General features: G+C 34.8%; 1 protein-coding gene across 2 annotated transcripts in view; it reads right to left on the reverse strand.

The window, feature by feature from the left end:
- The window catches only part of LOC6052430, a 101386-nt gene that overhangs the window by 3480 nt on the left and 85200 nt on the right, over window positions 1-12706 (reverse strand). For both annotated transcript variants that reach the window (XM_038248169.1, XM_038248171.1), the window contains exon 3: window positions 2942-3299. In XM_038248169.1, coding sequence (XP_038104097.1) covers window positions 2942-3299 — 358 coding nt within the window. The remainder of the gene's footprint in view (window positions 1-2941; window positions 3300-12706) is intronic.

Genomic DNA, 12706 nt, shown 5'->3' on the forward strand with positions numbered 1-12706 from the left:
AAGTGCGTCCTGCTCAATTTATTAATTATGTATACATTAGTGACGACCAGAATGCACAATTTGTTTACAGTTTGTCTTCGGTCCTGTCGCATTTTTTTGGCTAGGTTTGACGTTTTTGACCGCAGTCAGTCGTTCGAATTGTTTTTTTTTTGCAGGCAGCAACATAACCAAACTTTTCGACGCTCCCAGCTAACGTCAAATCAGTACAAACCCACTGGGAATTTTGGCTTGAGCCTCGACTCGATCTCGAGCCAAAATTCTCAGTGGGAACTTGTTGTCCGGATCCCTTTCCTGATCTCTTCCGGAAAAGATCCAGCAGCAATTTTGTATGGTTCGACGTTTGCGGGTAGCGTCTAAAAAATGGAAACAAATCTCTTTGTGCATCAGCCAATGTGCTTTCTTGCTTTTGACAGCTGTCAGTTGTTCCAACTAGCGAATCAGCACAGGGATGAAATTAGAAAAGATCACTTCAAATCAATCAAAACGTTCACGTTAGTTGCAGCAGGATGTGCCTTTTGTTTACATTTCACCTTTGGCTCTTGAATTGCTTCAATTTCTTCCAGATTTGAGTGAAATGTGACAACAATTGAGTCAATTTTCTTTAAAGTATCCAGCTTTTTAAGTGAAAATGGCGTTCGAATGGTGAACGCCCGAAATGTCAAAATCACGCAGTGGTACCAACGTTACGAAAAAAGTGTGCCATGGCATGACAGAAGCATTTTTTTTTCTATTGTTGGTGCTACTGCGCGATTTTGACATTTCGGACGTTCAACATTCGAACGCCATCTTCGCTTAAAAACCTGGATAATCTTGATGAGTACAGAGCGGACTCGCTAATTCGATTGGAACTGCATTCGCATGAGCAAATCCGAATTCGCTAATTGAAACAACTGACAGCTGTCAAACACTTGAAACGACGTGCTTGGAAATCGTCGAATAATGGGGTTGAAATGTCAACATCAGTTTGACAACTGTTTTTTCACGTTTGAGTGCTATTTAATTCGAATACTTCATATCATTCCGGTACGATTTTAGGTTTGTTTGTCTGTGGTGAAGAATATTTACACGGATAGGCAGAGCATAAATTTGACTCGAGAATGTTAGAAAAATAATTATTGTGAACTACAACTACAAAGAATAGAGTGAAAATGATAATTTCGCTAACTACAGTGTGAAATTTTGGCTCTGATTTATTAGTTTGTTTTTTTTTTTTTACAAATATGACCACTATGCAACTGAGCAAGTCTCCCAAGATGAGCATTTTTTTTTTAAATTTTGCTCAAACTTTGTGAGTTCTTTCGGCATCTTCAAATAGATCATTTTGCAACATAAGATCGTCCATACAAGTCTTTATACAATTTTGACTGCTGTCCAGTGACCATACAAAAAAGAACAACATAATATTCATAGTCAATCCGTTTTGAGAACGGTTTTTTTTTTCTGATCGATTTGGTGTCTTCGGCAAAGTTTGTAGGTATCAATGAGGAGGATTAGGTGAGTTGAGGAAGGAACAAGAAAACTTTGAAAAAAGTTCAGATTCAATTTTGTGTTTTTTTTTTCGGATGACCAAAAATGTCATCTTTTGACACAAATGGTCAAACTTCGCTTTGCATGAATCAGCAAAAAAAAATATAGGTCAATAGAAATTATATTTCATGGTTTTGTCTCGCTCCCCTCCTTAAAAATTTCAAAAAATGTTTATAATTATTGGAGTTTGATAAAACTTGAACAAAATTAAAATTCAATTCTGTTTTTTTTGTCTTCTAAACAAAAAGGTCACCTTAATTTTTTTTTACAGATTTGATGTTTTTGTACCACAGTTCAGCAAAATACGTAAAACTTTAGGGAAATTTTTTTTCAGAAATTCATAAATATTTTACAAACTTATGACTGTAGCATAACTGTTATGATGTATAAAGCAATTTTTGATACCTTCAACATTTTGAAAACTTAACTAGAATTTTGTTTGTTTTTTTGGGCGTTCTCTAGTGATGGTTGATTAAAGTTACTTCGAAAATGTTTTTTTATTAAATATTTAGGTTTATTTTATTTTTATTTAGAAATTTGCCTTTTTTTTTCAACTACATTTTCAACCCTTTCGAAAAATCGTGATTTGGCCAAGCATTTGGCAACACTGCCAAATTAATTTTACCATCACGAGTTATAATAGTAACACAGTCCAGACTCGATTATCCAAAGCCAAGTATAGTTTCACTTCGGATAATCTAATCACGACAAAAAAAAACTTTGTTTGCCATCATATTTTTGATTGTCTAGCTTTAGTGTGATCCCTGAACTACGCTTTAGAATTTAGAATTTTTAAATCGCGGTGATAAATATAAAAAAAAAAATACATTTCTTAATTTAATAGGCAGTCAACTGTTAAAATTTGACTAAAATTGGGTAACCGAATTTGAATTTGATTTTAAAAGCAAGAAAATAAAAAAAACGAAATTTTTATTTTTTCGTGTTTAGATTATCAAAACTTTTGGATAATCGAACTTCGGATAATCGAAGCTTCGGATAACCGAGTCTGGACTGTAGTAATTTTCCAATTTTATAACTTTGCTGAAGACACCAATTCGATCAGAAAATTTGTTCTCAAAGATATCGATTTTGAATATTGTATTCGCATTTTTGTATGGACAGCTGTCAAAATTGAACATTGAAATGTCATCATTCGAACGAGCTAAAGATGCAAAATGTAAAAGCAACAGACAAACAGATGTAAACCTTGTGTGTATGTGTAAGATTCAACGATAAAACAGTTATTTTGAACTATCGGAAATTCACCACTTTAATTCTGATTTCAACACTGGCCATTTGCACATGTTTGACAGTTGACCAATTTTCAATAAATGAATGATTTACATCTGTTTATCTTTGCTCACACCCGTCACACAGTGGCCATCTGTACAGGATTCCCCATCATTTCACTCACCCCTGCCCTGCGGTGGCGGTGGCGGTCCATGCCCGTGGATGATCGGTCCGTGCGGTCCATGGGGGGGTCCCTGCTGGAAGTGTGGCGGTGGCGGCGGCCCTGGCGGTCCCTGCTGGTGCTGGGGCGGTGGCGGTCCGTGTCCTATCGAGAGCGGGATGTGCTGCGGGTACGAGTGAACCGACGCCGACGACGCTCCCTGGTGGTCCTGATCGATGGACTCCAGCGCCACCTGGTCGGAGTCATTTTCCCGCTTTTCGAGACCACCTCCACCTCCACCGCCGCCGCCGACGCCGCCGCCACCTCCATCGTCCGGACTGATGGCCTTGACCACCTCGATCTGGTCGTCCGCGACCGTGATCTGTGAGGGAAGAAAGGATTTTGTTGTTAATTTCAAGGGTTAGAGCAATTATCGAGTGATAATGAAAGTGAAATTATGAACCTCTTCCAAAAGGGAACGGGTTATCTCTCGCTATTTACACCTAGATGGACAGTTCCAAGGTATGAAAAAAGGGCATCGATTTCTAGTTTCTTTTTTTCCACTTAAACCTTACAAAAAAGTTATGGCGAAAAAAGTGAGATCTTCAACTGCGGTGTGGACATTCTTGTTTTCCACACCATCTGGACCAGGACAAGTTATGTCGACGATCACTTTCCAATTTTTTGCCATTTTTTACCCCCGAGCAGTAGCAGCTTCTGCCGTGGCGATCCGATATAGATCCGCAAGACCGGACCGGAGAGGGACAAGATCAGTGTGTCACTTCAAAGCCACGAGTGCCGAAGCTGTTGATGCTGAAAAATGCACACTCTTGAACTTGATGCTACTTGTTTGGGTAGGAACAGGTTAGTGGACGGTTTGGTACCGTCATGTGAGGGTAATAGAAATGATTTTGATTATTTTCGCTATTTAATTCTAGTTTTCGACCTTTCAAATTTTGTAATTATTTTTTATAACATAAATGGTTAAGTGAAATAAATAGCTTAATCGATAGAAATTTAATATGATTTATAATTATTAATATAAATAGTATTTTAGATTTAATCTAAGTTACACATTTTTTTTTCAAAAATTCCAATTCGGTACCATGTTTTTTACCATCCTAACTCTAGCACAAAAATGATTTTTTAATCCCCTAAAACATATTTAAAAAAATGTAAATAAAAATTAAATTTTGGGAATAGGCCCCCCCCCCTTTAAGTCAATTTTTATGCACAACGGCAAAAAAACCAAGGGGGTGTGGCTGCCAATCCCCCGCGTTGTCAGACCAGAATCCAGCAAAAAGCTGACAGACCAAAACTGTCAGACCAAAGCGGGTTTGGCAGCCAATCCCCCTGTCAGACCAAAGAGCAGAAGATAAACAAACTCAAGACACTGATATTGGTGAACACAAATTAGGCAAGACAATTTTGCAACAAAAATATTTTTTCTACAAAAAATATATTTTGGAGCTAAGAAAAATAGTCTATCGCCTATAAAATGATTCAATTAACCGGCTTCTTATCGAAAACAGATAAAATAAAAAGATTTATAGCACTTTTATATTTATAGAAATTTTAACCACCTTTTCGATGTTTACCTAAAGCATCTTGCAATAAAGTATGTGGAATTGTGAATCTTCTTCTTACTTCATCAACACGCTTGAAAACCATTTCTGTTCACTTTTTTTCAATTTAAAGCAAAGAGTCATTGTGCTCAGAAAAAATATGCATTATCATTGTGAACAATAATATTCCTAATTTAGGGTTAATTCATGATCCAAATTAATTTTTAGTGATAAAAAGTCAAATAAAAAATCTGGATTTTTTCTGTGTTCCTATTTTTTATGAAAATGCCGAATCATGAAACGCCAAATCAATTGGAAAATTCCTTCTCATGAACCAGATTTTCAAATATTCACATGCCCATTTTGCAAATGCAAAATGGCACCTTTTGACGCAGGGAACGCATGAGCAAAGTTTCATTCGAGTCAAAAAATAAAAATTTAAATTCTCAAAAATAAGGCTGGTACAAATTTATTTAATGTTTTTGTCTCTCCCCTTTTCAAAGTTGGCCCGAAAAATCAGAGGGGAGAACAATATTTTTTTCAAAAAATTTCACAATGTTAATGGAATTTGAAGTGCAATCAGCTGAAATCAATTTAAAATGCATTCTCCTGCGTTTAGAATCATTTTTAGCATGTTTTGGTTGATTTAAAAAAAATAGATTTAAAAAAAAATCGATGTTTATAATCGCAAATATTTTTTTTCACTAAAATTTTAGTTTTCGTCAAATCTTTTATTTTTTGAAAATTAATGATTGTAAAACAACTGAACTAGTGTAGAATGCATTTTAAAATACTTTTTCCTCGCAAATGCTGAAACTATGGCTTGTTTATTTCAATATTTATTTTTTGCCCCCCTCCCACCCCCCCCCCTTGACAAAAAAAAATTTGCATCGGCTTTATGTAAACATTCTCGAAAACCAATTTTGGAAACAAAATCAGTTTGAAACCAAATAGTCCTTTTTTCGTTTTTTTTTTAAATATATTTTTATATTTTTAAAAACGTCAAAGTACGTATATTTTTGAAAATATTGTTTTCTAGTTGCTGGAAACTCCTCAATATTTCATATGTAGACTTTGAAAATTGGGCCGGGACCGTGGTGTAGGGTAAGCGTGATTGCCTCTCACCCAGTCGGCCTGGGTTCGATCCCAGAAGGTCCCGGTGGCAAATTTTGAGACGAGATTTGTCTGATCACGCCTTCCGTCGGACGGGAAGTAAATGTTGGCCCCGGACTAACCTAAAAAGGTTAGGTCGTTAGCTCAGTCCAGGTGTAGGAGTCGTCTCACTGGGTCCTGTCCTGGTGGAGTCGCTGGTAGGCAGTTGGACTCACAATCCAAAGGTCGTTAGTTCGAATCCCGGGGTGGATGGAAGCTAAGGTGTAAAAAGAGGTTTGTAATTGCCTCAACAATCAAGCCTTCGGACACCTAGTTTCGAGTAGGAATCTCGCAATCGAGAACGTCAAGGCAATGCTGTAGAGCGAATAATTTGATTTTTTTTGACTTTGAAAATTAGATAAATAATTGCAGCGATAAAAAAAAATAAATAAGAAGAAATGAATCTGTCAGGATTTTTTCAATCTTTCTTATATGTAAAAATATTTTCCAAATTTCAAAGCAAAGCTTAATTGTTTTATTTAGTCCTTTTAGAACATAAAAATAACAAGAACTATTTTTTACAGTATTTTTTAAATAATATAAAAAAAATATTACCAAGTTATTCCAGTCTGCTCGAGAAAAAATTCATACAAAAAATAAAAAAACAACATTTAGGTTGCGTTATTTCTTTTCAATTCATTATTTACTGCTTGTTTGAGACGAAATTTTTAATTCGTAAATTGATAAAGATGTAGTTTTGAACAAGTCCTGAAATGTTAGTTTTTACTGTAACTGCGACAGCATTGAACAATGGGATGTTTTGAAACTGCCAAATTGAGTCATGATGTTTTCAATGAAAATGAATTAGAATCGGAAAATGGTTTGCATTTTGGAGACCTTGATCAATTTTCCGCTAAGAAAAAAAAATAGTTTGATTTCCAAATTACAAGTTTGAAGTAGAGCGTCCAAATTCCCGGGGATACAAAATTCCCGGGAAACGGGAAATTTTCAACCGATTTCCCGGGAATTCCCGGGAAATTTTAAATTTATCGAAAATTATTCTGATCCCATTTTTGATTAATATTTTGCAACAAAATTGTATAGAACAGCAACTTGAATGGTCCAAATGAGTGTGACGATTAATAAATAGCTCAACTGCTTGTAAAAAATCATATAACTTTAAGAAAATATTCAAATTCTCATTTATTTTATTTTAATTCGTACCAAGTCAAAAAAATGTTTCTAATTTTTTGTTGTGACGTATTATTTTTTAAATCAAGGTGTTTAGAAATTGAGTAAGATCCATGCCCACAACCAAAAACTAACTCTCTTACGCCCCTGATAGCTCCAGTGTTTCAAACTGTAATTTTTCGAATACTAAACAAATTCTTCTGACACAACCAGGGATGCCAGATACACAGATTTGTCTGTGTTTCACAGACTTTTGAGCTTGTTTCAGACATTTTTTGAGGTGCACAGACTTTAAAAAACTTCAATATATTATTATTTTGTAATCTTTTTCGTCGAAACTTATTTCGTTAGTCTTCAAATGCTTAAAAACGCAATTTCTGATGAATTTCAATGACTGTGAATTGATATATTTGAATTTTATACAAATGCACAGACATACACAGACTTTTTTACAGACATTTAAAAAAACAAGTGACATCCCTGGGCACAACCTTCTTTGAAAAAATATCAATTCAATTTTCATCCAAATTGGCCACGGTAAACAAAAAAGTTTAAAAATATCTAAATTTTGATCTTGGTCAGAAAGGGTTTATATCTTATTTTTGAATGATATAACAAAAAAAAATATTAAAAAAGGTTACCAATATTAAAATAGTTTATTTTCATTTCATAATGCGTTTTACAATTCAATCCATTTACAGTAGACAAGCTGATTAGTTCAATATGAATAATCGATTGAAATGAATAAAATCAAATAAGATTCTCTTATTTTTTCTTGTATATTTTCAAAATATTGGTGTCAAAAAGTCAGAAAAATGTATACTTCCGCTTGAATTTCTAGAATTCCCGGGAAATTTACAAATTTCTGGCGAAAAGACTCACGAAAAATTTAAGATGGAGCACCTCTAGAAAAAAAATACAAACACTCTTTTTTATAGTGCTCTAAACGTCAACATTTTCAAAAATCGATCTCGATCGAAAGTCTTCATATTGACCAGTGTCCAATCCTTGTAAAGTGACAGCGGTTTTAAAAATAAAAATGTTGAAAAAAAGAATGTTTTGGCCATTTTTTGGCAATTTCTAAATGTGAAACTTGATTTTTTAATCTCGAAAATATTTTCACCGGAAAGCCCGTCCAACTTCCCACACACAGTAAAAAATTGTGTGTTTTTTTTAAATGTTGAATATTACCTATTCTATGATGTAATTTTACCTCAATTTCAACTGAAAAAGTTACATTACACCAGAAAAGTGGTAAAATTACACATTTTTAGAGGATAAATTACACCTTTTTCTGACATAAAAAATGTAACCCTCACTAGATGTAATATTACCATGATATTTTTTACTGTGTAAGGTTGTCTTCGACAACTTCAAATCCGGATGATATTAATTGTTAGAGTAATAATTATTTCACCAAAACATGTATTTTGTTGCCCTTTTCTCCAAAGGCATACTCGAAAGACAAAATTCGAGTGATCATGGAGTAGTTTTTTGGAATAATTCACTGTATTCATAGAAGGACTGAGCGTTTAAATTAGGCCTAATTTTCTCTCGATTTGAGTTAAACTGCAATCGTACACGTGCTTTCAGGATCTTAAAAAGGAGGTCATCCCGAAGAGGACCAACCCCCTTTACCATCAAAAAACAACCAAGCATACCCAAATTAACCCTCGTTGCTGGTCTCTTAAATCCTCTATAAAAATTATACTTCACCAAACAGAGAGAGAGAAAGAAAAAAAAAAGACGAGACAAGACGCGAAAAGGAGCCAATAATTATCGCGGCATCGCGGTCTTTTTTAACAACCTTACAAAAAGAGTACTAAAAACTGGCAACGGTATGAGAAGAAAGTCCTAATTATCGATATGCCTTAAGCATTATAAAAAAACTTCAATTTTTACAAGCTCAGTCGGCGGGCTGGCGATATAGCAAGGGGAAATATTTTCACTGTATTGTTGAACTCACGACAATCTATAATAATCGAAAGCTTATTAATGCTTTTCGCAGGGGGGCGATAAGCGACTGGAAAGAACGGAAAACTAAAAAAACAACAAAAAAAACTTAAACATTTTTTTGCCGAGTGGAAAAGATTGATGATCTGGCAACACTGTCATGAGATGTTGAAACTTAGTTAGAATTAGCAAATTGTGAGTATATTTAATTCCTTTCAAAATCAGCCATTTGTTTCCGATAAAAATATTAATTAAATTTCATTTTCAAAATTTCACACTTTCCGTGCCCAAAAACCTGTCATGTCCTTCTTTCGAACCGCCCCAGCAGGGAAAGGAAAGGGAGGAAAGTCCTCATTTTTTCACAGTTTACTTTTGATGGTGGCCACGAAGCCGCCAAAAAACAACGCGCCAACCGCGAGATCGTTTTCATATCGTTTTTGTTGATTCTGTTTTGAACGGCCCTTTTGCGGTTTTTTTTTTTCTTCAAAAAGGGCCAAAGTAATTTGCCAAATTAAATACATGTTTTCGGCGAGCGCCCCCTCCCTTCTACTCCCAAAAGGGAAATTGATGACGATTATTTGATTGCAGCGACAGGTTCCACTCCTTTTGGGACACCGGGTCTCGAAAATAAGACATCTTTGTTGTTCGGGCAATTATAGGGTCCACTTTTGATGGATTCGGTGAATAAAGCTGGGTTCGTCACTTGCTCCGCAGGAGCGAAGCGTTCAAGTCTCCCGCAAACACTCGCTCTTTTAAAGCGAATTTTGATCAAATTCGATGCCTTCAAACCTTGAATAATGCAAAAGAAAGTATCGCACTTGGTTGGAAGCGCTTTCCCACGTTGAAATTCTTAAAACATCGATGTTTGCAAACAATTAAGAAATTCTTCCCTTTCGCCCGCGACTTTTTTTCCCCCTTTCGAGCGGCGATCTCATCTCATCAGGTGCCAGTACATCACATCGCACAAACGCAAACGCACGCAGCATCAGACCAGACAGCCGGATGTTGGACAGGCCTCGAAAACAGGTTCTCTCTCTCTCTCTCGATGGATGGTCACTTTCACACTCGGTCTGAGAAGTCCGAATGTGCGCGCGCAAGGGCTTAACACGACAAGTGACAAGTGATTGACCCTTTGCGGCGCGGCAGATTATCGTCGAGGGGAAGGACTTTGGGCATGAAATGTAAAAAGCAACAAAAAAATACAATATTGATTTAAATGTATATTTTCAATATCTGTCTGAGTCGAGAAAAGTTAACTGAACCTTTTTTTATGAAGTTTTTTTTTTAATTTTGTAAAAGTTACACTTTTTTATAGATACCATCAAACGAGACGAATCCGGACTAGACACTTAATACAGTACTTGTTCGGCAACTGAGCTGAGAACGTAGCCCAGTTACCAAATGCTGCTCCCTAACTGGACTGAACGAAAAATTACAAGGGGACCACCGATGCATTTTTTTCCTGATGAAACATAAAAACAAACGTTACTCAAATTTGTTTACTTCTTATTTTCTCTAATTGTAACTTGAAATTTGTTTAATGCTTGAAAAAAGTTTTTTTTTTAGTTTTTCAACGTGATTTTTGCATCTACCAACCCCTCGGTTATTTCGGTTTGTTTAGGTTTTTGACGTTTGTCTGCCTTTTTATGCTCCGATCGCCGATTGCCTTGTTACGTTCCATTCACACATTCTTTGTTTGGAAATTTCGTTACGAGGGGGGTGAGGGGGTCCAAAAAATTCACTACTACCGCTTTTTTCATGTTATTTTACCTCAATTCATATGGAAAAGATACAATTATACTTGAAGAGATAACAGAAATATTTTTTTTCAATGGTAATATCTGAAAAAATGCTGACAAAACAAACAATGTTAACCTTCTAATGCCCAAATTTTTTTGAGGCTTTTTTTTCGATGGATCAACTATGGTCCCCTTGGAACGAGCTGTCAAGTAGGACTTTTTCTGTCGAGAAAGGCCGCGAAGTTATTTTTTTAGAACTGATTTCAAAATCCATTTTAAATCTATTGTGGTCGTACAAAGGGTCATTGTACTCAGAAAGATAAGCTTTATCGGTGTGAACAATAACAACAGCAATTAAAGCTTAATTTTAGGACCCAATTTTATTTTGCTTTTATCTTGTTTAGTTTATGTTCGTTTCTGACGTTTGACTTATTTTACCATCTCCTTTAATTACCTTTTGCCTTTCTTGTTTTTTTTTTCATGTTTTTGCAGCACTTCTTTCTTTTTTTGTGTTTCCTAATGCTTTTTAAAGATCAAAAGTAGGTTAAAAATAAAATAGTTTGGCGAATTTTTAAGGACATGTTTGAAAATTCTGAAAAAAATGCTGATAAAATAAATTATTTTAAAAAGGTAAATACCATCAATGGCAATAAGCAGCCAAAAAAATTCTTACATCAATACTATGTAAAGATTATAAAGGTTTATTGAGCACTGACGAGGCTAGGCCACTCTCCCCTACCGTTCAAATGAACAGCTTTGTAGAGAAACGTCCATTATTACTAGGGCTTTTGATTTTTCATTACAAAACATTGAAATTTCTCGGCAATTTCACGGTTCCCGAAAAACTGTTAAAAATTTACTTAAAAACGTGTTCTTTTAGCATAGTTTTTGTTCAGAAAAGTGTCTTAAAAGTTATCAGTAGTTAAAGATAGAAAATAAAACATCCTGACACAAACTTTTTTTTTTTTTTTGAAAAACAGCATTGGATTAATTTTGAGAAATATTGTAAAATAAAGACATTTAGCTGGAAATGTATCATCAATTACCTGCATTTCTTAGAATATTCTAATGAAAAATATGTTAAAAAATAGTTCTAAATCTGAAATGCATTTTTTTATTTGGGATTTGCTCCCAAAATCTCTAGCCCTAATAATTACTCGTTTTTGAATGAGGCCGTTGCAAATATTTTTCAAAATTTATGTCAAAATTTACTTATTTACAAAATTTATTCACGAAAATTACTTATTTACACCTAAACTCCCAAGCTCGACAAAAAGGAGGAATTTCCATATAAATTCCCCCTTTGATGAAAACTGAGTAATGTCAAAGCATGCTAATTATAAATGATTCATTTCTGAATAATTTGCACAAAAAATTGATCAAAGATGGACCTACTCAAAAATGAGTTTTGAATGGTTTTCTTTTCATTTATTTGTAGAAAACTACCCAAACACGGGTAATGATCGCACAGAAATTAATGAATTGAAGAACTTCCAAAACTCATGTTTGAGTAGGTTCGATTTTACGTAAGTTTGGAGTGAAAATAAGTAATTTAAAATGAACGTGCAAAAAGATTTCCGAGCTCAAAAACCGTTCTGTCATATGTACACGCTTAGATAGATATATTTTTTTGACAATTGGGTCCTAAAATGAAGCTTAGATTGCTGATATTATTGTTTACAGCGATAAAGCTTATTTTTCTGAGTACAATGACCCTTTGTACGACCACAAAGAGTTTAAAAAGAATTTATAAATCAATTTTGAAAAATTAACCTCGCGGTCCTTCTTGACAGAAAAGCTCCTACTTGACAGCTTGTTCCAAGGGGACCATAGTTGATCCATCAAAAAAATGTTGTCTAGTCAAAAAAAATTTTTGCATTAAAATGAAAAAAAGTGATCAGAAATGGTTTTTAATCGTGTTTTTTACCGTTGTACATAAAAATTTACATAAGGCTTTCTAGGCCCAGTGGAAAAAAATATAATTTAACTCAAAAATGACGAACTCCTCGTCACAGTGTCCTGATGCAAACAATGATCGAGCTGTAGCTGTCACAGCCCTGCGAAGTATGTTGGCTGACATATCGGGCAGTCAGTCAAATAAACCAGCTAGAAGTCGCTTGACAAAAAAAATTTGCTAGAAAGAGATAGGAAACCTGATGCAAACAAACGTCCAGCTGTCATGTAAACATACTTTGAATGTGTTGGTAAATTTCTGACTAGAAAGCCTTATAGGGCTTTAGTACCCAATT

This window comes from Culex quinquefasciatus, chromosome 1 (genome assembly GCF_015732765.1).
Source record: "Culex quinquefasciatus strain JHB chromosome 1, VPISU_Cqui_1.0_pri_paternal, whole genome shotgun sequence".
Lineage (NCBI taxonomy): Eukaryota > Metazoa > Arthropoda > Insecta > Diptera > Culicidae > Culex > Culex quinquefasciatus.